Below are 24557 nucleotides of genomic sequence, written 5' to 3'. Positions count from 1 at the left end.
CTTATGTTATGTATTGGAGACATCTAATAAATTGGCGAGCCACCCAAACCACTGCTCGGCCAAATACAGCAAAATCTAACAATATGATATGAATTAGTTAGAATGAGTAACAAGTGCTTTACTATTTACATTCCATGATTGAGCAGATTATTGTATCCAAAGAGACTTATGAAGGAAATACAAAGCAAACACAAAATGCTATAAATACAAAGTTTCAAACATTGTCCAGAAAAGTACAAGCTAGAACAAGGAGGGAAATAAGAAATAGAGAGAAATGGAAGTTGTTTTTCAGTCACTTGCTTTAATAGAGAAACTCATTCAGAGCTTTAACACAGTCATCATTCACAAGCCGAAAACTGAGAAACAAATGACGATGTACTTTTTATTTACATGATATGATGTACATCAGCAAAACAAGTAAAAACATTAATACTGTGTGATCAGACGTATATTTATGATTATGATGATGATGATTATAAGGCCAGAGATGAGAGTCACAGACAGACTCGGGATGATGTTCTTGTGCTTCAAGCGCCCAAAACTACGTCTGTATCAAAGCCTCCTCACGACCCTCACTGATGCTGATTTCATTAAAGTGTCTTTCAGACTGTTTGCTGAACACACAGAGGACGCCTTCAGACTTTTACACACTTTTACAGTAAAACTTTCCATCAAATTTACACGCGGCTTTTCCCCGTGGCTGATGCTCGCCATGGATTTTATATGATAGAGTCGAAAGAAACATTTCCTCTTCGCGTATTTTAGTCTCTAATGAAAGCCCAGAACCTCTGCTTGCTGTTCACTTTGTTTTGACTGCGAAAAACTATTTAATCGCTCCATTTTTGGCCCAAATGTAAGAGAAGAAAACACAAGAGTCCGCGGCTCGTGGACGCGCACAGACACAGAGCGGTTGGGTTGAGTCTACGAGGTTCTCATGTGTTGTTTAAAGCCGCAGCGCCGCGCGAGCGCTATTCATTCACTGCTGAAAGCAAACCGTGTGTGAAACTCAGCAAATCATCCTATCAGAGAGAGTGAGATTATGGCAGAAACCGCACCCGCCCCGGCTGCTGCCGCCCCGGCCAAAGCGCCCAAGAAGAAGTCCGCAGCTAAAGCTAAGAAAGCAGGTCCAGGCGTCGGCGAGCTGATCGTCAAAGCGGTGTCCGCGTCCAAGGAGAGGAGTGGCGTGTCCCTCGCCGCGCTGAAGAAAGCGCTCGCTGCCAGCGGCTACGACGTGGAGAAGAACAATTCCCGCGTTAAGATCGCCATCAAGAGCCTGGTGACTAAAGGCACTCTGGTTCAGGTCAAAGGAACCGGCGCCTCGGGCTCCTTCAAGCTCAACAAGCAGCAAGCCGAGAGCAAGAAGAAGCCCGCGGCCAAGAAAGCGGTTCCTAAAGCGAAGAAGCCCGCGGCCAAGAAACCCGCCGCTGCCAAGAAGCCCAAGAGCGCCGCAGCAAAGAAGCCCGCAGCCGCTAAGAAATCGCCCAAGAAGGCCAAGAAACCCGCCGCCAAGCCCGCTAAGAAGGCGACGAAGAGCCCCAAGAAGGCGAAGAAGCCCGCGGCCGCTAAGAAAGCAGCCAAGAGCCCGAAAAAGGCCAAAGCGGGGAAACCGAAGGCGGCAACACCTAAAGCCGCCAAGCCTAAACGGGGACCTCCCAAGAAGAGATAAACATCTACTTTCAATTTCCCTATCAACGGCTCTTTTAAGAGCCACCCACTAACTCTGAGTAAAGAGCAAAACTCGTATTTTATTAATTTGTTAGTTTGAAAGCAAATTGCCAAGATGTGACTTTAAACAACTTCAACTCATGCAATCTTAACGAACAAAAGAAAACATTTTTTGTATGTACGATTAGTCACAGATTTGAAAAACGTTCAAACTATTTTTTTTATGCTTAAAAATTACCACAAAAGCTTATGAGGGTTCGTCAGTGATCACAGTTCACATAAGAAATTGAATTTTATGACAGTACAGAATATCTACACATAACACTATACTGGAGAATTGTGACAATACAAACAATAAGCAGTGGTAAAACTCAAGTATTACAATAGGAACATAATGCTGTACAGTATCGGGTCCATGTGCACAGAATATACAGTGTGTGAAAGGTGTAACAGTTTAATAAAGTCTATTTTTGTACCTATTTGAATTTTCTCCCACACATATTTCAATGGTTTCATCTATTCTGTCTGTCAAATACTTGTGAATAAATATTCCCGCCAGAAAATGGGTTGGGTTTCGGAGGGAAGTTCAGTGATTGGTTTAAATATTCACAGACTCTAAGCCAATGGGCGACTGGTGCTCTCTCTTAAAGACAGTGTGTGGAAGCACTGAACTTCATACAACTGTTAACTTTCATTGAGAAGGTTTTTATAAACTGATCTTTAAAATGAGCGGCAGAGGCAAAACCGGCGGCAAAGCTCGAGCGAAAGCCAAGACTCGCTCCTCCAGGGCAGGACTGCAGTTCCCCGTCGGCCGTGTCCACAGGCTCCTCCGCAAAGGCAACTACGCCGAGCGCGTCGGTGCCGGAGCTCCTGTGTATCTGGCGGCTGTGCTCGAGTATCTGACCGCGGAGATCCTGGAGTTGGCTGGAAACGCCGCTCGGGACAACAAGAAGACCCGCATCATTCCCCGGCACCTGCAGCTGGCGGTGCGCAATGACGAGGAGCTGAACAAGCTTCTGGGCGGAGTGACCATCGCTCAGGGCGGCGTGTTGCCCAACATCCAGGCCGTGCTGCTGCCCAAGAAGACCGAGAAGCCCGCCAAGGGCAAATAACCGCTCCGGTCCCTCACTGACGAACAACGGCTCTTTTAAGAGCCACTCACTTTATCTCATAAAGAGCGCTTTTCTTTAAGAGCCATACACATCGTTTATCCGTTTGGTTGTGGATAAAAAATATTTCTTTAAATGTTAATCTAGGGACCTATCTCTCCTAATCTTAATTCACTGTGGTACACATCAATGAGAAAACATGTTTTTCCTGCATAAAATTGGACGCAACCTCAATCTAAACATTTTCAATAATTAAAGTTTATTGCACAAACCACAATAGATAAATTGAAACATTTTCACTTAGAAAAAAAAAATATATATATATTTATTGAAAACATCAATTTCTTTACCCAGACACTAAAGCTCATGTATTCAGTTTTTAATGTAATATTTAATAAAATGTATTTCTTATCCAGCTGTTTCTCTCAGCCAACATTGTACCATAGAGGAACACAATTATTTCCTAACCATCATATCAAGTTTTCTCTCTCTCTCTCTCTCTTGGATTCACTCACTATATCCTCCTCTTTCTCATCAGTGTGACTCCTCACCCTCATCAGCTGCTGGTGTTTTATACCTGTTTTAGGTGCTATAGAAAATGCCCAGCAAACATGCTTCTTTGGGGCCCTTGCGGGCAGCCCACTGTGAATACCACCCAGATACCCAGATACCAGCGTGAAATGCGGGGCACGTGTGGGCCCACAGCAAACCCTTATAGGGGCCCATGTGGGTACATTGGGTTAAGTGTGGGTATACTGTGGGTACTTTGGGTTAAGTGTGGGTATACTGTGGGTACATTGGGTTAAGTGTGGGTATACTGTGGGTACTTTGGGTTAAGTGTGGGCATACTGTGGGTACATTGGGTTAAGTGTGGGTATACTGTGGGTACATTGGGTTAAGTGTGGGTATACTGTGGGTACTTTGGGTTAAGTGTGGGTATACTGTGGCTACATTGGGTTAAGTGTGGGCATACTGTGGGTACATTGGGTTAAGTGTGGGTATACTGTGGGTACATTGGGTTAAGTGTGGGCATACTGTGGGTACATTGGGTTAAGTGTGGGTATACTGTGGGTACATTGGGTTAAGTGTGGGTATACTGTGGGTACTTTGGGTTAAGTGTGGGTATACTGTGGCTACATTGGGTTAAGTGTGGGCATACTGTGGGTACATTGGGTTAAGTGTGGGTATACTGTGGGTACATTGGGTTAAGTGTGGGCATACTGTGGGTACATTGGGTTAAGTGTGGGTATACTGTGGGTACATTGGGTTAAGTGTGGGTATACTGTGGGTACTTTGGGTTAAGTGTGGGCATACTGTGGGTACATTGGGTTAAGTGTGGGCATACTGTGGGTACATTGGGTTAAGTGTGGGTATACTGTGGGTACATTGGGTTAAGTGTGGGTATACTGTGGGTACTTTGGGTTAAGTGTGGGTATACTGTGGGTACATTGGGTTAAGTGTGGGCATACTGTGGGTACATTGGGTTAAGTGTGGGCATACTGTGGGTACATTGGGTTAAGTGTGGGTATACTGTGGGTACATTGGGTTAAGTGTGGGTATACTGTGGGTACATTGGGTTAAGTGTGGGCATACTGTGGGTACATTGGGTTAAGTGTGGGCATACTGTGGGTACATTGGGTTAAGTGTGGGCATACTGTGGGTACATTGGGTTAAGTGTGGGTATACTGTGGGTACATTGGGTTAAGTGTGGGTATACTGTGGGTACATTGGGTTAAGTGTGGGCATACTGTGGGTACATTGGGTTAAGTGTGGGCATACTGTGGGTACATTGGGTTAAGTGTGGGCATACTGTGGGTACATTGGGTTAAGTGTGGGCATACTGTGGGTACATTGGGTTAAGTGTGGGTATACTGTGGGTACATTGGGTTAAGTGTGGGTATACTGTGGGTACATTGGGTTAAGTGTGGGTATACTGTGGGTACATTGGGTTAAGTGTGGGTATACTGTGGGTATATTGGGTTAAGTGTGGGTATACTGTGGGTACATTGGGTTAAGTGTGGGTATACTGTGGCTACATTGGGTTAAGTGTGGGTATACTGTGGGTACATTGGGTTAAGTGTGGGTATACTGTGGGTACTTTGGGTTAAGTGTGGGTATACTGTGGCTACATTGGGTTAAGTGTGGGCATACTGTGGGTACATTGGGTTAAGTGTGGGTATACTGTGGGTACATTGGGTTAAGTGTGGGCATACTGTGGGTACATTGGGTTAAGTGTGGGTATACTGTGGGTACATTGGGTTAAGTGTGGGTATACTGTGGGTACTTTGGGTTAAGTGTGGGCATACTGTGGGTACATTGGGTTAAGTGTGGGCATACTGTGGGTACATTGGGTTAAGTGTGGGTATACTGTGGGTACATTGGGTTAAGTGTGGGTATACTGTGGGTACTTTGGGTTAAGTGTGGGTATACTGTGGGTACATTGGGTTAAGTGTGGGCATACTGTGGGTACATTGGGTTAAGTGTGGGCATACTGTGGGTACATTGGGTTAAGTGTGGGTATACTGTGGGTACATTGGGTTAAGTGTGGGTATACTGTGGGTACATTGGGTTAAGTGTGGGCATACTGTGGGTACATTGGGTTAAGTGTGGGCATACTGTGGGTACATTGGGTTAAGTGTGGGTATACTGTGGGTACATTGGGTTAAGTGTGGGTATACTGTGGGTACTTTGGGTTAAGTGTGGGTATACTGTGGGTACATTGGGTTAAGTGTGGGTATACTGTGGGTACTTTGGGTTAAGTGTGGGTATACTGTGGGTATATTGGGTTAAGTGTGGGTATACTGTGGGTACATTGGGTTAAGTGTGGGCATACTGTGGGTACTTTGGGTTAAGTGTGGGTATACTGTGGGTACATTGGGTTAAGTGTGGGCATACTGTGGGTACTTTGGGTTAAGTGTGGGTATACTGTGGGTACATTGGGTTAAGTGTGGGCATACTGTGGGTACTTTGGGTTAAGTGTGGGTATACTGTGGGTACTTTGGGTTAAGTGTGGGTATACTGTGGGTACATTGGGTTAAGTGTGGGTATACTGTGGGTACATTGGGTTAAGTGTGGGTATACTGTGGGTACATTGGGTTAAGTGTGGGCATACTGTGGGTACATTGGGTTAAGTGTGGGTATACTGTGGGTACATTGGGTTAAGTGTGGGCATACTGTGGGTACATTGGGTTAAGTGTGGGCATACTGTGGGTACATTGGGTTAAGTGTGGGTATACTGTGGGTATATTGGGTTAAGTGTGGGTATACTGTGGGTATATTGGGTTAAGTGTGGGTACATTGGGTTAAGTGTGGGTATACTGTGGGTATATTGGGTTAAGTGTGGGTATACTGTGGGTATATTGGGTTAAGTGTGGGTATACTGTGGGTACATTGGGTTAAGTGTGGGTATACTGTGGGTACATTGGGTTAAGTGTGGGTATACTGTGGGTATATTGGGTTAAGTGTGGGTATACTGTGGGTATATTGGGTTAAGTGTGGGTATACTGTGGGTACATTGGGTTAAGTGTGGGTATACTGTGGGTACATTGGGTTAAGTGTGGGTATACTGTGGGTACATTGGGTTAAGTGTGGGTATACTGTGGGTACATTGGGTTAAGTGTGGGTATACTGTGGGTATATTGGGTTAAGTGTGGGTATACTGTGGGTACATTGGGTTAAGTGTGGGTATACTGTGGGTATATTGGGTTAAGTGTGGGCATACTGTGGGTACATTGGGTTAAGTGTGGGTATACTGTGGGTACATTGGGTTAAGTGTGGGTATACTGTGGGTATATTGGGTTAAGTGTGGGTATACTGTGGGTATATTGGGTTAAGTGTGGGTATACTGTGGGTACATTGGGTTAAGTGTGGGTATACTGTGGGTATATTGGGTTAAGTGTGGGTATACTGTGGGTACATTGGGTTAAGTGTGGGTATACTGTGGGTATATTGGGTTAAGTGTGGGTATACTGTGGGTACATTGGGTTAAGTGTGGGTATACTGTGGGTACATTGGGTTAAGTGTGGGTATACTGTGGGTACTTTGGGTTAAGTGTGGGTATACTGTGGGTACATTGGGTTAAGTGTGGGTATACTGTGGGTACATTGGGTTAAGTGTGGGTATACTGTGGGTATATTGGGTTAAGTGTGGGTATACTGTGGGTACATTGGGTTAAGTGTGGGTATACTGTGGGTATATTGGGTTAAGTGTGGGTATACTGTGGGTACATTGGGTTAAGTGTGGGTATACTGTGGGTATATTGGGTTAAGTGTGGGTATACTGTGGGTACATTGGGTTAAGTGTGGGTATACTGTGGGTATATTGGGTTAAGTGTGGGCATACTGTGGGTACATTGGGTTAAGTGTGGGTATACTGTGGGTACATTGGGTTAAGTGTGGGTATACTGTGGGTATATTGGGTTAAGTGTGGGTATACTGTGGGTATATTGGGTTAAGTGTGGGTATACTGTGGGTACATTGGGTTAAGTGTGGGTATACTGTGGGTATATTGGGTTAAGTGTGGGTATACTGTGGGTACATTGGGTTAAGTGTGGGTATACTGTGGGTATATTGGGTTAAGTGTGGGTATACTGTGGGTACATTGGGTTAAGTGTGGGTATACTGTGGGTACATTGGGTTAAGTGTGGGTATACTGTGGGTACATTGGGTTAAGTGTGGGCATACTGCGGACAATACAAATATGTGCTGTAATATTAGCCTGGTTCTACCAGACTCTCGTACATTTCATTTGTACAGAGAGTCTGGCACCGCTCCATTGACAAGCGTTAACTTCCTTGTAGGCGAGTATTCTATTGAAGTCTAAAACTATTGGATCTGCCCAGAGTCACTCTATCTGCCATAACCAATCGCTGACGTTTGGTCGTGACATATGTCTTTTCCCGAACCCCGTGGGAGGATGGCCATAAACACAAAACTAAGCAAAGATTGTTCTTGCTCCGGCTTTAACTTCTTGATATTCGGCAGCGTTGCCACAACGGACCGAATGGCTTCGCTCGCATCTTTCTTATTTTGAACTACAACTCAAAATAACGCACGAGTCGACATCAACGTCATCGTTCTCAGCCACTCCCTCTGTTCGCTGATTGGCCCGGTAAAAAATTGATCTGAGAAAACCAAAGTCTACAGCGCAATCCCAGACGTAGTACTGAAGGAAAATGAAATTGAGCGGAAGTGCGTAGGAGGGCGGAGCCAGGCTACTGTAATATACCTGTGGCCTTAACAAACAAGATTCGTTTGGTTCTACTTTGCATTTGCCAAAATACATACAAAACAATTGCACTTGTTGAAAGTCGAAGTAGTACATTACAGGTCATGTTTTAAATAATTTAATTTATTCACAGTCATGTAAAAAATATATACAATACATTACCGTTCAAAACTTTGGGGTCAGTACGATTTTTTAAGTAGCCCTACTTTTGAACAAAGTAATCTAGTCGTCAGCGTGTAAATCGTGAAAAACATTCAGGAATGTTTGAACAGAACTGTCAAAAGAGCGGCATTTATTTGAAAAAGATTTTGAGTAAAAACAAAAAAATCATTTAAAACCACATCAATCAATCCCCTCGGACACCGGAGTGACTTGCTCCTTCCACCATCCCAGTCTCTTGCGTTAGGATCAGCATCAACTCCTTTGGATGCTGCTTCAGCTGTGTCAGCATCTAAAGTGAGAAAAACAACAACAACAACAATTGAAATGTTAACATAAAAATATATATATAAAAAAAAAAAACAGGGGTTGATCCAAGTGTAATTTATTCACTTGTGTTTTCCCAAGAGTAAGGCCATTTCCACCTCAGAGAACAAAACATCTTCTGCACTTTGACTGGAGGATAATTTGAGTTCCGGAAAAATAGTTACAGGTTTTTTATTAATATTAAAAACAAATGTAGGTGGTGTTGTTGAGAGAGAAACATACAGAGAGTGAACCAATCAAGGGCGTGATGAAATGAGAGCATGAGAACAATTTACAAAAATTATCAACACAATATATAATTCTGTCAACTTGTACTCGCACTCATGTCATTCCAAACCTGCATTATTTCTTCTGTGGAAGATTCTTCTGATATTTTGAAAAATGACTCAATAAAAAGTCAATGGGATTTTCATTGTATGGACAAAACAGATTAAACATTATTCAAAGTTCTTCTTTTGCATTCCACAGAAAAAAGTAAATAATAAATGTTTGGAACAACATGAAGAACAATCCCTTTAATGTCTTTATCAAGAAATCATTGATGGCTTTAACTTTGCAGCATAAATATGTCATTTTTATAAAAGAAAAAACAGATAATATGTCTGACAGTCAAAAATGTACTTACACAGAAAAAGAGTGACCTGTGCCCGAGTGGCTCTCTGTTGGGTTTATTAACTGTTTGACACACAACACAATTAAGGAAAACAGAGAGAAGACAACTGAATATTAGTAGTATTACATATTACATAAATCTATACAAATAAAAATTATTTTTTTCATCAGTGATTATTGACTAATTAATATGTCAGGAGTTCTCAAAGTGCACTGTCTTGCAGTTTATGTCCAGACCTGATCAATTTCACTTGCTCTTTTAATCAAAAGAGCTCGATTAGGCTAGCTTGTTCAGGTGTGTTGGACTTGGACCAGGGTTTGGTGCTAAATAAAGTCTGCAGGACAGTGGTCCTCAAGGGCCAGAGCTGAGATCCCCTGCAATATGTTCTGAACATGACTAGATGGATCACTTACAGGAGTGGTGTCCAGTCCTGGTCATGGAGGAGTTTAGCTTTCTGTACTTTCTGCTCATCCTGAAGACCTCGATTAACTGGTTCAAATCTGCTTAACTGGGATTGGAGCTCAATTCTGCAATCAGGATTAGATGGCAATGAATACTGAAAAGAGAGAGGACAAACGACATTTTAATGTTATAAACCCAGTTTAAACTTTTATTCATGAATATGTACAACATCTAAGAATGTATGCTACATATGACACCACTGTACTGACAAATACTTTGTAACTAAACAACTGCCCTATACTGAAAAATAATTTGTTCAGTGGGTGAGGAACATCTCATTTAAAAAAATTGATACCCAAAATATTAACAGATAACATAAGCAAAATGTTTATGAAAATACAGTTATATATATGGTGCAAAGAAAGTTTTTGTAAATGTCTATGACAAATCTACAAACTGAGAATGTGTCAGACAGTGATTCCGACAGAATACTTACACAGAGCAGCACTGATTATCTGATTACACACAAGGAAAAGGGAGAAAAAGAAACAAATATTAATATTTCAGTGAAATATTAACATTTCAGTTTGAGTGTGTAGCTTATGTATTGCATTTACACTACATAAATACTCGTTTACATCGCTATTTAAAACTTTAAAACAAAGACATCACTGATTCAGCCGGGCCATCGTGTTTAGCTCGGCCCTAGTTCATCGCGTAAACGGTAAAACAATAATAAACCAAATTATAATAGAACCAAAAGGTATGTAACTTAGAGTAAACTTACACAAACTTGAATTCATTCAGTTTTAAAGTATATATTACCTCAGAGATCACCAATAAACGGACTGTCTGAGCAGCTAGTAGACCGTTAAAACCGTTTCATTTAAACAGCAGCAGAGTAACGTTAGCTATAATCAGATAAAATAAGTGTAATTTAATACCAATTAATTAATTCATTACCATTTTGACTCCTTTTAATAGAAAACTCAAATTACTATGGAAACTTAAAAAGCTTACCTGTTTGGTGCAAAGCTGGGCTGTACCATAGACTGTAAAAAATGGGCTGTACCAGTCAAATCCAGAAAGACAGCTCCTTAGCGATGGAAAGTTCCAGCAATCTCATTGGTTAGACTTAATCACGTGATGACTCCATCTACTGTATTACTTATAATTTTTCTTTTTTCTTTTGCAGTTTCAGAATATATTATATAATATATAATTAATCAGTGATGCATTTATTAGTATAATAAATAAGTATTATAAGTATTATTTTATTTAATAAATATGGTAACACTTTCTATACAGACCATGCTTATGATGAATTATAGCTCCCCAAATACTTTTTTAGGAGCAATATTACTATTCTATAAGTATATTTATAAAGACTAACTGAGACCTGCATTATAAGATAAAGTTAAATTTATATTAATTTTTATAATTCCTTATAAGTCACTCATTTGCTCTTACAATGCGCATGCTCATAATCCATTATACACTGATTTATAAGTATTAATTAGTCAGTTTTATGGTTCTATGAATGTATTTATAAAGATGCAACCTGCATTGCTATAATGTTTTTTATGTTATTTATGAATGTATTAATATATAAGTGCTGTGATTTATTGAGGTCTAATAGTCTAATGGTGTTTAAACTATACTGTAATGTACTGGTCTGTCTGACTTTATCAGTCTGTCTGGGAACAGCTGCTACAAGCAAACAGGTAAAGATAGTACTTGTCTTGCTATCTTGTTGACTGTCTGTGTGCAAGTATGGGATGACTGTTGAATGAAATAGCATTTATGACATTTAACGGGATTGTTAAAATAGGTTGATTAACCCTGAGCTTCTAATCTTAAAACAATGATGTACTGTTATGGAGGGTTGCCCACAGAAAGCCCACATGGGGCCCCAAAGGGTTTGCCCTTGCCCACACTGTCCCACAGAAAACCCACACTTCCCCACAGTGGGCCCACAGTGGCATGTTTGCTGGGTGTGCAATTATAATATGTGGATGGATGACATGACATGCAATTCTACCTGTCCATGATGTCATATAGACGGTTTCAACGGCAACAACATAAAAAACGTTACTGCGCATGCATGCTTTTGTGGCCCAAACTTAACTTCCGGTAGACTCAATAACAACAGAGTTCATCTGTAGAAACAAGCAAATTAGCTGGCAAGTATGTCTAGCCAGTATTATTTGGGACTACCAAAGAGCCGTTACTTGGCCAAATTAAAATGTGACAACGTTACACTACCAGACCCGTTCAACAAAATTTTGAGGCAAACTTTTTTTTCTACAGACCTGTCTGATTTACCGGAGGTCAGTCAGGTAAATATATTTGAATATTTAGTCGAGAAGGAATGTGTGTACACAAGGGAGGCGTTCAAGGTATATCGCAGCTTGGATGCCTATAACTATTTTCATTCCGGAAAAGTTAAAAAACTTCTAACACACACGAATGGAAATACCTGTGTCGTTTACGGGGAAATCAAGGCAGGTCAGACGCTTTGAAAGAGCTACTCCGCCTGGATCATTGCAATGAAGTCCGGCGAAGTCCAGAGTGGGCATTGCACCTGCATGGCACGGTAAGTATGGCAGTCTAGCTAACATTACATTTTACAATAGCATATAGATACACTTTTTCAATAGAGCTCGGGCGTAGACGTCATGGAACGGTGCATTGTGGGTAACGGCGGCCATTTTAGAGGTCACGCATACTCCGGTTTTGGAATAAGGTAATAGCGTAACCGGCTGATCTCCATATAAATAAAGGAGTTTATTGATTTAAAAACGATTGTATTGCTCCAGAATGAACAGAACTGTGTCCATGGCAACGCTCTGTTTTTCATGGCAACGGTGTGTTATACTTAGCAGTGGTCAAGAAATAACAGACCGCATTCAATATTAGTATTTAACCATGCCATGTAATAATAACAATTAAACTTCAGAGCTCCAGCAATAGAATAATATGTAAGCTATTAGTAATAATAAAGCATTTTAACATTTAAAATACAGAACTACAGCTTCAGCAACAGAATACCATTTAAGGTCCAGTACAGAGGAGACTATAGCTAGAAATTACCACTGCATTTGTGTGTCTATTGGCTGATGCTTTCTAGAAGTGTAAGGTACAAATTATGCCATAGCTTGTCAGTATTACAGTAACCTAGTCTATCCATCAAAATCTAGATGAATAAACGAGGTGACATTGCTAAGCAAGAATTGAAATACTGATTTGGCTAACAGCAGATACATCAGTATAACAGCTTGCTACCAAAACACAGCAACGAACTTTAACGTTAATCTGAACAGCAGAACTTTAGTTAACTGCTAAATGAATACATTCAATGTAAATGTAGCTAGCTAGTTTAACTCTGCAGCTGAAAATCTATTGACCATGTGATAAAAATATCAGTTATCGTTAGCCGCTAACGGAGTTGACTACAAAGCAAAGCAAAAAGACCCCCACTTATATGATTTATGAGGCTTTTCCCTGTCGATCGTGAGACCGATTACATCAGTTCACAATACAGCAATACTGAACCATTTTCATTAAAATAACCTAATATTATCTAATGACCAACGTAATTACATACTGCCTACTATACAGTACATCTACTTCCGTACCGTGATTCCCACAATGCATCGCGACGTGACGAAACGATCCCGAGCTCTATTCTTCCATTTATCCCATTGATAAAATGTATATGCAGCAATGGAGAGGTGTGTAGCCATGTGGGTACGAGTTTGGTTTCTGCGGAGCAGTGTGTTCAGGATGGACTCCAGAGTGGCCCATCTGTCACTTCAAAACCAAGTGTTTGGTCACGGGTGACTAAAAAGGGGAGTATTTTAACAATTATTATATTTAATTATTATATCCTAGTCTTTTCAAATATCAGTGTACAACTGGTGGTATTTTGTACAACACTACATATGCCAATTTTCCATAATTATTTTTATTATCATGTATATTTATGTATAATGTACATTTCAAATATCCTTTCGGGCTGATCCACAACGAGTAGCTCAGTGTGATTTCTTGAAACCTGGCAAGAAGACCAAGCTACAAGCTCTCCTCTGCCTTCCCCCACTAAATCCAGATGGGTCACCAAAAAAAACTTTTTAAAGCCCTGAAAGTAAGTTATAGTTCACATATCTCTAACAGATCAACTAGTCTAATGTAAAAGATTCAGTACTATATATATATATATATATATATATATATATATATATATATATATATATATATATGGTAGTGTAGGAAAGGTCTTTTCACCTTTTATTTTAGGAAGTTGTGCCAGGCTGTGCTCTCTTTTCTGTCATGTGTGACAGCAGTGAGACAGACACAGCCTCTGAGTCAGGTAGTCAGGATTTCCCCAGCCGTCAGGGAGAGCGGGATGCTCAGGGAGAGGAATTTTATGCCTTCATTAAACTGAACCCAGATCAAGTGGTGGAACCAGAGGGAAACACGAAAACAGAGCATACAACCACTCTGGCATGATGCGCGCAAGCTACGCATAACAGCAAGCACAGCCAGCAAGGCGCCTCAGCATGAGACAACTGACCCGGCTAAGTTTCTCACTGAACACTTCTACCCAAAGTTCCAGGGGAGTGTGGCCACAAGGTATGGGAAGGAAAGCGAGGGACTTGCTAAGGAGCAGATTAGGGAGAGGGGCTGTATAGTGATGGACAAAGGGTTGGTGGTGTGTGCAGGAGACCCATGGCTGGCAGCAAGCCCTGATTGTATCATTGATGACAAGCTGCTAGAAGTAAAATGCCCTATCACACTCAGTGCTTGCTCATCCCTTAATGATGCACTCACTTCCACAAACCAAGACATCAGAGTGGAGGGCGGGCAGTGCATTGTGAACCCAAAAGGCCCCAGAGGTTACTACAGGCAGATACAGTTAGAGATGCACTGTCTCGGGCTGAAAACATCCTGTCTTGTTATTTGGACCCCAGTAGCACCCGGAACTTGATGTGCCTTATGACAATGGTTTTGTCTCCACATATATGCAAAGGTTACGTAGCTTTTACTTTAAACACATGCTGCCAAAAGTTGTGGATGCATTTGTAGAGGGAAGACTGCAGATGAGTGACAGCTACATGAAAATAGTCTCAAAAGCAGCTTAATAGTGCTGATCTGAAATCAGTTTTACAAGAAAAAGTTATTTTTCTTAAAGCATAGGTTGTTCCTGCCTTTTTGAGCACCAAGCTTTTTCATTTTTTACATTAAAAACGGAAATCATAGTCTACAGTACTTTATTCATCAGTCAATAAATCAGTTATAATTACAATCGACGTGAAACATTGTGATACAAGTGCAACACTACAAATATCATAATGCATGTGTTTGTTATTTTAATATGTTTAATGATAAAAAAAGTAATCCCGTAGATAAAAGTATCAAATTAAAGGGTTAGTTCACCCAAAAATGAAATTTCTCATTTCAAATTCATTTCTCTCCCTCATTTTGTTCCAAACCTGTAAGACTTTCGTTCATCTTCAGAACACAAATGAAGATATTTTTGATGAAATCCGAGAGCTTTCTGTCCCTCCATTGACAGCCTAAGTAATTAAAATTAGCTTAAGTTGTGTTCCGAAGATGAACAAAGGTCTTGCAGGTTTGGAACAACACGAGGGTTTTTAGGTGAACTTCCGTTAAGTTGTGTGTTAAGTCCTGCTTTATTTTGGTACAAGTGGTTTCCCCAGATTTGAAAGTGCTGCACAAACAATTAATATTTTATCTATTGTGCAAAGACTGTTATCATGTCTCCGTTTGACCACACTGACTGGCAGGGTGTTCTTGACTTCTGTTTTCCTATGGCCCTTTCCACGTGGATTCTCACTCGGGACATTTTTCTAGAGTGTGTCAACTCTAATCCTGTCAATTGTTTTCTTCCCTTTGTAGATGCTGGTACATGAAGACGAACACATTTGGTGGCAAAATATTCAGGAAAATTGAAGCCTCGATCAGCCATTACGCGGTCTCCTTGTTCAAGAAGGTCAATTAACCCTGAATTTTTTGTTATAACCTTGTCACTAGCACGACCACCCCAGAGTTTTGAGAAAAATTGAATAGCTCCTGGACTAACACCAACAAGGAACTTCACAGTAATATGTGATTTGTAGTGGGAGTATGTGACTGCCCGTGTTTGCAAACTAGTTGGCCTCTCAATGAACACTTCAGTACAGTCTATTATACTGTCTCATCTGGTATCGCTCCAACTTCTGTGAGCCATCAATGGTGTTTTTATGAGTGAAAATTGATGGAACATAATCTGGATGGCACGGGTCCACTGATGGCGCATCTAAAATAAAGACAGAAACAGTTTGTGTTGACAGTATTGCACCTTTCTAAGCATCATACATGCTTTGCATAATCCATTACTTTTCTGGTTTCATGTGCATTTCTATGATATTGATTAAAACTTATTGATTAAAAACAATATTAGTAGCTAGTACAATGAAATTAGTTCAAAGTCAAATTTATTTCACAATGCACATAGTTTTAATGCAGCTTTACAGATAAAATATATCAGTGAAAATGTAGAAAGCTTCATTAGAAGAGCTATGCATTATTGTATTTGTTATGTCCCCAGGGAACAAGCCAAATGCGACTGTTAGTTAAATTATGTAGGTTATTTGTATAGCATTGATGGAAAAACATTGTGGCACTTATGTTTGATAGATATCAGGTATCATAACGCTAGTTTAAATCATAGCTAAAGCGTATGAACTACAACATTGAGCTAACGTTACTGTGTAAAATTAATGTATACAATGTTAGCTACGTGTGTTTAATTAATTTAGTTAATACATGACTATTGCAGGCTTGTTACTGGTCAGCTAGCTATAATCTGTTGCTTTTCATGAGTTTGTTACCTGTAACGAAGTGAGTGCTACCTTGAATTCGTGCTTGGCTGCCAAGCCTCTCTTCGCACAGCGGTGATCCATGCTCGCCGTCTCTCTTCGTTTTTAGGAAACCGAAACATTTTTATTTTCGATAAGTTATTTGTTCCAACTTCAGTCTACTCATCACCTTAATTTTAACTGCGTTTGTAGTCGGCGCCATATCACCATAGACAGTAAAAGATATTACCGATAAACAAACACAGACCGGAAGTTAACTTTGGGCCAGCGCGTAACCCTGACGATGCGCGTGCGTCCGATGAAACCGTCTATACTAATAAAAATTGGTATTTGTTAAAAATATATACGTTTATGTTGTTCCTCTGACAATATATTATTACAGAATACCATAGCTGTAGTTGGTGTATAAAGACCTCTACTTCAAATTTTTATCTAAACATCAAAATTGTCATATGGTGTGACTGTGTGTGACCTCACTAACATGACAATATATCTCAGCAAAGTGTTTGATATTTTTACAGTTTAAGTAACAGAATTGGGCATTTTTAATGGACACAGAAAGTGTTGATGTCTCTGCATGATTTAAAGCAAGTTCAGTTTGTCTGTAAAATGGCCGTCATATGGTGTGACATTGCAATCTGTATTATGAACGGGCAATATTTCGGACACCATTATGATGAAGAGGTCCTCACTCAACCAGGAAGTTGCAGTGTCATCTCTGGAGCGGTTCGGAAGGTCGAGGCGAGTTCTGACTTTTACAATTTTAAAACGCATCTGATATGCTCACTAGTGGTCAATGTTTTGTGTCTTATGGTGTGACATTATTTACATAAAGATGAAACTCTTTCTTTTTTTTTTCTTCTTCTTTTTTTTAAAACAAATTTTACTTATTAATTCTTAAAAATCACCAGTGGGGTCACAGGGTCAATTTGGCCCTGTCTTGTCTTCATTATATACGCTTCCCTTGGAAATTATTATTATTATTATTATTTAAATATGGTATTTCTTCTATTTTCCTTTAAGTCCTAATCGTACTGTTTCTTTTGCAGCACTCCGTAGGTTTCTGGTTTTGCGTAGGTTGTTTTTGTTTGTTTTTATTTATTATTATTGCTTTATGTGTTTGGGATGTACAGCACTTTGGAGTTACTGTGTCTGTAAAGTGCTCTATAAATAAATAAATACAATAGAATGTGTGACCCGTGTCGTCTTCTATACAGCATGAAAGCCGTGTTTCAATTACCCTTCAAATTGACCTAATTAAACATACGCCCAATGGAAACACGTTGTGGTGGCAAACAATTTTACATCACTGAATAAGAGACAAACATGTACCAATTGTCTTCAAAGGTTATTTATTTTCTCGCAAGAAAAGGCCAGCAGTCATACGGTCACACAGTGTGTGTGTGTGTGTGTGTGTGTGTGTGTGTGTGTGTGTGTGTGTGTGTGTGTGTGTGTGTGTGAATTTACAGGAGGGCATCCTTCCCTCTTTGTAGTTGTTTCTCCCTCGGTCAGTGACTAAATTAACAACATGTCCCATAACTAACATAACTAGCCCATAACCCACACATTGTTGCATCCGATAGTCTTTTTACAGCCTTTTAGCCCTTTGTCTCAGTCATTCATTAGTCACACATTTATCATTGTCCAGTCATGTTCTCTATTTCTTTGCTTTAAAGGTTATGCAAACATATAGAACATATTACATTTCTTCCACAACGTCAATTTTGCAAAAACTCCTCCTGCAAAAAATAAGTATATTCATAGCGTCATATATTTCAGAAGGTCAAACACACTTGTTCACACTGTCAGTCCAAACATGATCACTTCAGTACTGTTAATGTACACCCCCCCCCCCCCTCTCTCTACGTGCTCAAACTCCTGAAATTCACAAATATATAACAATTACACAACATTATACATGCTTTGATATCATTTGATAAATGTCTCCGACGTTTGACTAAATGTAGACTGATAATATTTTTTACTGTAAAACAATTATAATTGTTGTTACAAAACACACTCTCTTCTAATTTTAAAATGTTCATCTTGAAGGTTCTTGACGTGAGATGTTTGATTTATTCATATTTCTGAGTTTCTCAAATAACGTTTAAAGTTTTAAAACGATGTTAGTATGTTTGATGATTTTTATTCGTTAACTGAATGAAGTCATTGAATGTTGAATGCATATAAAATACACTTTTTTGCATTGACAAATTGTGGCGCTGCGGTTCATCAGTGTGACACTACATCATTTGGTGTGACATTCAGAATTCTGACATTAAAAATACTTTTTTTAGTTATAAATCATGAAGAAAGTAAATGGAACGCAAGAGAAACAGTGTCAGCAAGAGTCACAAGCATTTAGATATATTTATAAGGGGATTTAACATAATTAATCTAAAATATCTGGAAAGGCTGAGGAGAGATGTCTTACTTTGCAAGATGATTTAGAAAAAGGTAACGCACAGTTGTTTGCTATTATTTCCTCTAAAACATTTGATGATATATAAGGTTAAATTCTTGAAAATACTTCTTTAATAACCAGTGAAGGTGACTCATATTTTTTGTGGGCGATTAACTCGATGCAAATGAGAGAAAATATTGCAAATATGGAGGCATGTGACCTGTGCACATGTGCTGAAACAAGACACAAAATGGCCCCCTGTGGTCATGTGACCACTGTTTTTGCACTTGCATTGATTAGTATTTGAGTTCTTCTCCCCTAAGTTAGGTTTGGCCAATAAATGGGTGTCTCATTTTGATAAAAATAAACTATGCGAGACTATACCATAGAGGATTAACATAGTTATATGTCTACCAAGCTCTGATATTGTATTTGACATTAATAGATTATCCCAAATCAAAAACTATACAGGGAATGTCTAGTGTAACAGAAACTAATCACTGTTGCTGAGGGTGTTTTGCCCTTTATCTGCTCTACTGAACGATCCTGTATTTTACAGACGCAAGTGTGTCTTAATTTCTGGCGGCACTGCTTTTATACAGACTGTAATGTGATTTTGCTCTGATCTCAGATCTAAACAACCACTGGGAATTGAGGCGAGTATTTCAGAACAGATAGATAAAGCAATGTGAGGTTTGAGAATAAAGCCTATAGGTTTGATATACTGATTGATGAGCAAAATAGTAAACAGAACAAAGCGTCCTGAGCGGGAAACCCTCTGCTTGCTTGAAAAGAAGAAACGCGCAGTCATTGGCTAGCAGTCATAAGCAGACGTCACACACTAGCCAATCACAAGGCTCTGCATCATCGTGACACTGTAAGCTCGCGACGGTCCAATGCTATAAAAGCAGGCATGTAACAGACACAGCATTTCTAGCTCAAGCAGGACCGACAGAGGAGAAACTGCAGCGATGGCAAGAACTAAGCAGACCGCTCGTAAATCCACCGGTGGCAAAGCCCCGAGGAAGCAGCTCGCGACTAAAGCAGCGCGGAAGAGCGCTCCCGCCACCGGCGGCGTCAAGAAGCCCCATCGGTACCGGCCCGGGACCGTGGCTCTGCGGGAGATCCGCCGCTATCAGAAGTCCACCGAGCTGCTGATCCGCAAACTGCCTTTCCAGCGGCTGGTGAGAGAAATCGCCCAGGACTTCAAGACGGACCTGCGCTTCCAGAGCTCCGCGGTCATGGCCCTGCAGGAGGCCAGCGAGGCTTATCTGGTGGGTCTGTTTGAGGACACCAACCTGTGCGCCATCCACGCCAAGAGAGTCACCATCATGCCCAAGGACATTCAGCTGGCGCGCCGCATCCGCGGAGAGCGCGCTTAATCCCGCCGCTGCTGTGCACGCGCGTCAAACCCCAACGGCTCTTTTAAGAGCCACATCACTTACTATAAACGAGACAATTTCCACTTTTACGTTGAATATAAACCAACGGTCCTATGCAGTGTGGGATCTGATTACAGTAAAATATAGATTTGGGCTATTATGCGGGGGAAGATGCGTATGCAATATACGGTTTCCTAAAACAAAATTAGTGACTTTGTTTCATTTGATTAGTGTTTATGGCATTTGGATCAGACAGCCAGCGATTGTGGCACAAATTGGGGGAATTTTTTTCCCGATTTGAACCCCATTTCCTGCATTTACATACATTTAGGGACTATGGTGATACAAAATCCAGGAAATAATGAAGTTGATTATAATGATAAATTCTGCCAAAAATAGGCTACTAAACTATGTATAACATTGTATAACTTGGCCGATTGCCAAGACTTGAGAGAATAATTTTATAAAGTCAAAAATGTTCACCGTTAATGTTTTGTGTGTAAATAAAATTTAAATTATGTGAGACCCAATTTCCACTGTAATGTAAAACAACAAAAAAGACAGTATATTTTTAATGTGTAATAGCATCTTTTTATAAACGAAGACAAGTATGTATGATATTAATATAGCTACTGATGTCATGATGAAAAGGATTCCTCTCCCTAAATTTGAAACATTTATAGGCTTCAATAATGTAAAAACTTTTAATTTAAGTGAACTTTAAACAATCCTCACATAAACCCATAATAAATGTCATATTTACCTGTGCGCTTCCTGTCTAACAGGTACAAAATATACATAAATTGAATAAGGTTATTGTAGTAAATGGGATGCTATAGTCAAGGTTGTCCAGTAGAGGACGGTATGGGTTTGCATATAGGTTACCTCTGGTGATGCACGGGGATAGAGAGCGGGGGAGTGTCAGTCTGTTGTTGGCTGAGCTGGTGTCAAGAGGCACGTCCGCCCTGCATCTGTTAACAAAGATTCACATTCATTTCACTACATGTCTCCTCAACAGTGGCGGCACCAGGGGGGGTCATGGGGGGTCTCAAGACACTCCCAAAAAACGCTTTGACCCCCCACCCCCTTCCTAATTAAAAAATATATATATCCGGGATAAAGATTTAAAAATGTTTCTCTTCAAACTACACAGAACAATACTAATTAATAATTTATTCAACATATAAAAAAATATAAACATAAGAATCACTGCGACGCCCCATGAACGTCACTGCGCATTGCGTTCAAGGAGCTGCCGCGAGCCCGCAAGAGCTGCTACGCTACAGCTATAGCTTGAAGCTAAAAATGGATCGCTTTGTCATACCTAAAAAAAAAATGAGAGCAGATGGAAATAACAATATGAATGAAAATATACCAGTTTCAGTGGAGGGCGAGCCCTGCTTGATCCTAGAAACAGGACACCGAGGAATTGGAGGATGAGGAGGTGTGACCGGATCAACTCGCAGTCCCTGAGGCGGAGGAGACAGGTGAGCAGATGGATTTCTTTCGCACCTCATCGAGCGCTACAGCGGGCACGTATGGTGGGAATCCTGACGGTGGAGTGGGTTTAACGGGGTATTTAAGCCATGGCCCAGCCGAGAAACCAAGACAGCCTCAACTTAAAACATAACCGCGTCGTTCTTTTGGATTGCAGGGGCAGCTAGCATCCAGGGGTTTTAGTAGCTCGTGGTTCAAACAGTATCAGTTCTGTCGTCATTTTTTTCACAGTGTGCATGGATCTGGTGGTCACTCAGAAAAGTGCTTCACCCAGGAAGGGTTTAAAAACTGGAGAAAAGGAGGAGAGAAACTGGCGCAACATAACGCCAGCGCTTCTCACAAAGTGGCAATGGAAGGGTGGTGTGAATTTAAGGAGAGAGAGAAAAACGGATCGAGGATTTTGACGCACCTCCATGACGACGGACATAAGAAAATCGTTAAAGAAAATAGGATCTACATGCGAGCAGTTGTTGAGACACGGCGCTTTACAGCTTGTCAAACCATTAGTCAAAGAGGCCACAGAGAGAATGAACAGTCCACCAACTGAGGTAATTTCCTTGAAATTTTACATCTGCTGGGGAAGTTTGATAGCACTGTATCCAAAAAATTATCTAGTGGGCCAGGTAATGCAAAATATGTCCATCATGACATTCAGAACGAGTTAATTGATATAATGGCCTGCATTTTGAGAGAACAGGTTAGTAACGAAGTTAAACTAGGAGAGCACTTTACTTTAAAGGTGGATGAAACAAAAGATGTGAGCAGATATCTAGAGAAGATATCTATTTTTCTGCGTTACATACACAATGATGACATTCATGAAGAGTTTCTTGATTTTGTTCCAGCTGATGGTTTGGATGCAGAGTCTTTACATGTGACAGTGTGGCTAAATTCAATATAGACAAAAATGCATGCGTTGGACAATGTTCCGACGGGGCATCTGTAATGTCTGGCTGCAACGGTGTTCAGGAAAAATTTCGCAGAAAAGTCCCACATACAGTGTACATCCACTGCAATGCACACAGATTAAACCTGATTTAGAACCCTGGTAAAACCAGTTGCTGACTGCTTTCCCACAGTTCAGCTACTTTACAACTTTTTTTCTGGTTCAGTAACTCACAAAGTGTTCATGGAGAAACAAACAGAACTTGAGCCCACTAAAAGAGTTGTGGAATTAAAACGTCTGTCAGATACCAGATGGGCATGTCAGCACTATAGTCTTTGGGCAATAAAGCAAACCCTCCCTAGCATCCTAGCCACACTTGAGGAAGTCAGCAATCAAACAAATAGCCATAGAGCTATTGAGGCTAGATCACTAAATGGCTTGATTGATGCACAGTTTTTTTAGCAAATCTACATGCTGGAGAACATATTTGGGCTCACAAAAACTTTATCTGACCAACTACAGGCAACAGATTTAGATTTGGCATCCGCCATTGATCTGGTCTTTGCACTGGTTGACACACTCAAAGAAGAACGCAATGGTGAAACTTGGACCCATCTGTGGCAGGGCGCAAGTGACATGTCTGAGAGAGTGGGCATTGACATGCAGCGCCAACAGGCAAAAAGAAAAATAATACAGCCCTCCCACCTGCAGCAGTTTCATGTCAGCAATAGCCACACAAGAAAAAAGATACTGCAAACACCAGAAGACTACAAAATCCACTGTTTTTTCCCAGTACTTGACCGTTTAATCAGTGAATTGAATAGGCGCTTCTCTGCTGACAGTTGCCACGTTATGAAAGGAGTTGCAGCTATTAATCCCAAACACAAGAGTTTCCTGCACCAAGATGCCCTTCAACCCATGGCTAGGCACTATGGCATATTAGAAGACAACCTTCTACGCCTCATTGACAGAAAAAAAACAAAATGGGGTCTCTCTCAACAGCACCCATGACTTGCTGATTCTATTGAGGCCATAAAAGGAGGCTTTCATTGATTTATACAAACTTGTGTGCATTTCCATGACACTGCCTGTATCAACAACTGCTTGTGAGAGGAGCTTTTTCCTGCTTACGGCATTTAAAAACCTACCTCAGAAACAAAAGTGGCGATGTCCGGACCAGCAATCTTGCAGTGTTGGCAATAAGTTCAAGAAGAACAAAAGAGATGGATGTAGATGTTGTTAGAGGAGCAGAGAAGAAGACGGGAGGAGACTGGAGAGTAAGAGGAGCAGAGAAGAAGACGGGAGGAGACAGGAGAGTAAGAGGAGCAGAGAAGAAGACGGGAGGAGACTGGAGAGTAAGAGGAGCAGAGAAGGAGACGGGAGGAGACAGGAGAATAAGAGGAGCAGAGAAGAAGACGGGAGGAGACTGGAGAGTAAGAGGAGCAGAGAAGAAGACGGGAGGAGACTGGAGAGTAAGAGGAGCAGAGAAGGAGACGGGAGGAGACAGGAGAATAAGAGGAGCAGAGAAGAAGACGGGAGGAGACTGGAGAGTAAGAGGAGCAGAGAAGAAGACAGGAGGAGACTGGAGAGTAAGAGGAGCAGAGAAGAAGACAGGAGGAGACTGGAGAGTAAGAGGAGCAGAGAAGAAGACGGGAGGAGACTGGAGAGTAAGAGGAGCAGAGAAGAAGACGGGAAGAGACTGGAGAGTAAGAGGAGCAGAGAAGAAGACAGGAGGAGACTGGAGAGTAAGAGGAGCAGAGAAGAAGACGGGAGGAGACTGGAGAGTAAGAGGAGCAGAGAAGAAGACGGGAGGAGACTGGAGAGTAAGAGGAGCAGAGAAGAAGACAGGAGGAGACTGGAGAGTAAGAGGAGCAGAGAAGAAGACGGGAGGAGACTGGAGAGTAAGAGGAGCAGAGAAGAAGACAGGAGGAGACTGGAGAGTAAGAGGAGCAGAGAAGAAGACAGGAGGAGACTGGGGAGTAAGAGGAGCAGAGAAGAAGACG

The 24557-nt window shown here is 41.0% G+C and overlaps 2 protein-coding genes, 1 long non-coding RNA gene and 1 pseudogene across 4 annotated transcripts; 3 read left to right on the top strand and 1 right to left on the bottom strand.

Moving 5' to 3' along the window:
- The first annotated feature begins 1005 nt into the window (after window positions 1–1005).
- LOC143746222 (histone H1 pseudogene) lies at window positions 1006–2150 on the top strand (annotated as a pseudogene). The gene has a single exon (XR_013206463.1). The product of XR_013206463.1 is annotated as a histone H1 pseudogene (transcript).
- A 225-nt stretch (window positions 2151–2375) lies between these two features.
- On the top strand, window positions 2376–2823 carry LOC143746225 (histone H2A). Its single transcript, XM_077237988.1, has one exon. The coding sequence runs from the start codon at window positions 2391–2393 to the stop codon at window positions 2775–2777; it is 387 nt and encodes a 128-aa protein (XP_077094103.1). The 5' UTR covers window positions 2376–2390; the 3' UTR covers window positions 2778–2823.
- A 5494-nt stretch (window positions 2824–8317) lies between these two features.
- Window positions 8318–9663, bottom strand: LOC143746233 (uncharacterized). Its single transcript, XR_013206464.1, has 3 exons — window positions 9492–9663; window positions 9112–9161; window positions 8318–8451 (listed from the first exon to the last, which is right to left on the bottom strand). It is a non-coding gene; the product is annotated as an uncharacterized LOC143746233 (long non-coding RNA).
- A 10052-nt stretch (window positions 9664–19715) lies between these two features.
- Window positions 19716–20226, top strand: LOC143746179 (histone H3). The gene has a single exon (XM_077237940.1). The coding sequence runs from the start codon at window positions 19761–19763 to the stop codon at window positions 20169–20171; it is 411 nt and encodes a 136-aa protein (XP_077094055.1). The 5' UTR covers window positions 19716–19760; the 3' UTR covers window positions 20172–20226.
- The last annotated feature ends 4331 nt before the right edge of the window (window positions 20227–24557 follow it).

Source organism: Siphateles boraxobius, unplaced genomic scaffold, assembly GCF_051911475.1.
Source record: "Siphateles boraxobius isolate OS27281-9 unplaced genomic scaffold, OSU_SipBor_1 214, whole genome shotgun sequence".
NCBI lineage: Eukaryota > Metazoa > Chordata > Actinopteri > Cypriniformes > Leuciscidae > Siphateles > Siphateles boraxobius.
This window is presented reverse-complemented; position numbering and strand designations above follow the sequence as displayed.

Excerpts from the sequence above, each read along its gene's own strand:
- LOC143746225 (XM_077237988.1), top strand. The coding sequence starts at position 2,391 with ATGAGCGGCAGAGGCAAAACCGGCGGCAAAGCTCGAGCGAAAGCCAAG.
- LOC143746179 (XM_077237940.1), top strand. The coding sequence starts at position 19,761 with ATGGCAAGAACTAAGCAGACCGCTCGTAAATCCACCGGTGGCAAAGCC.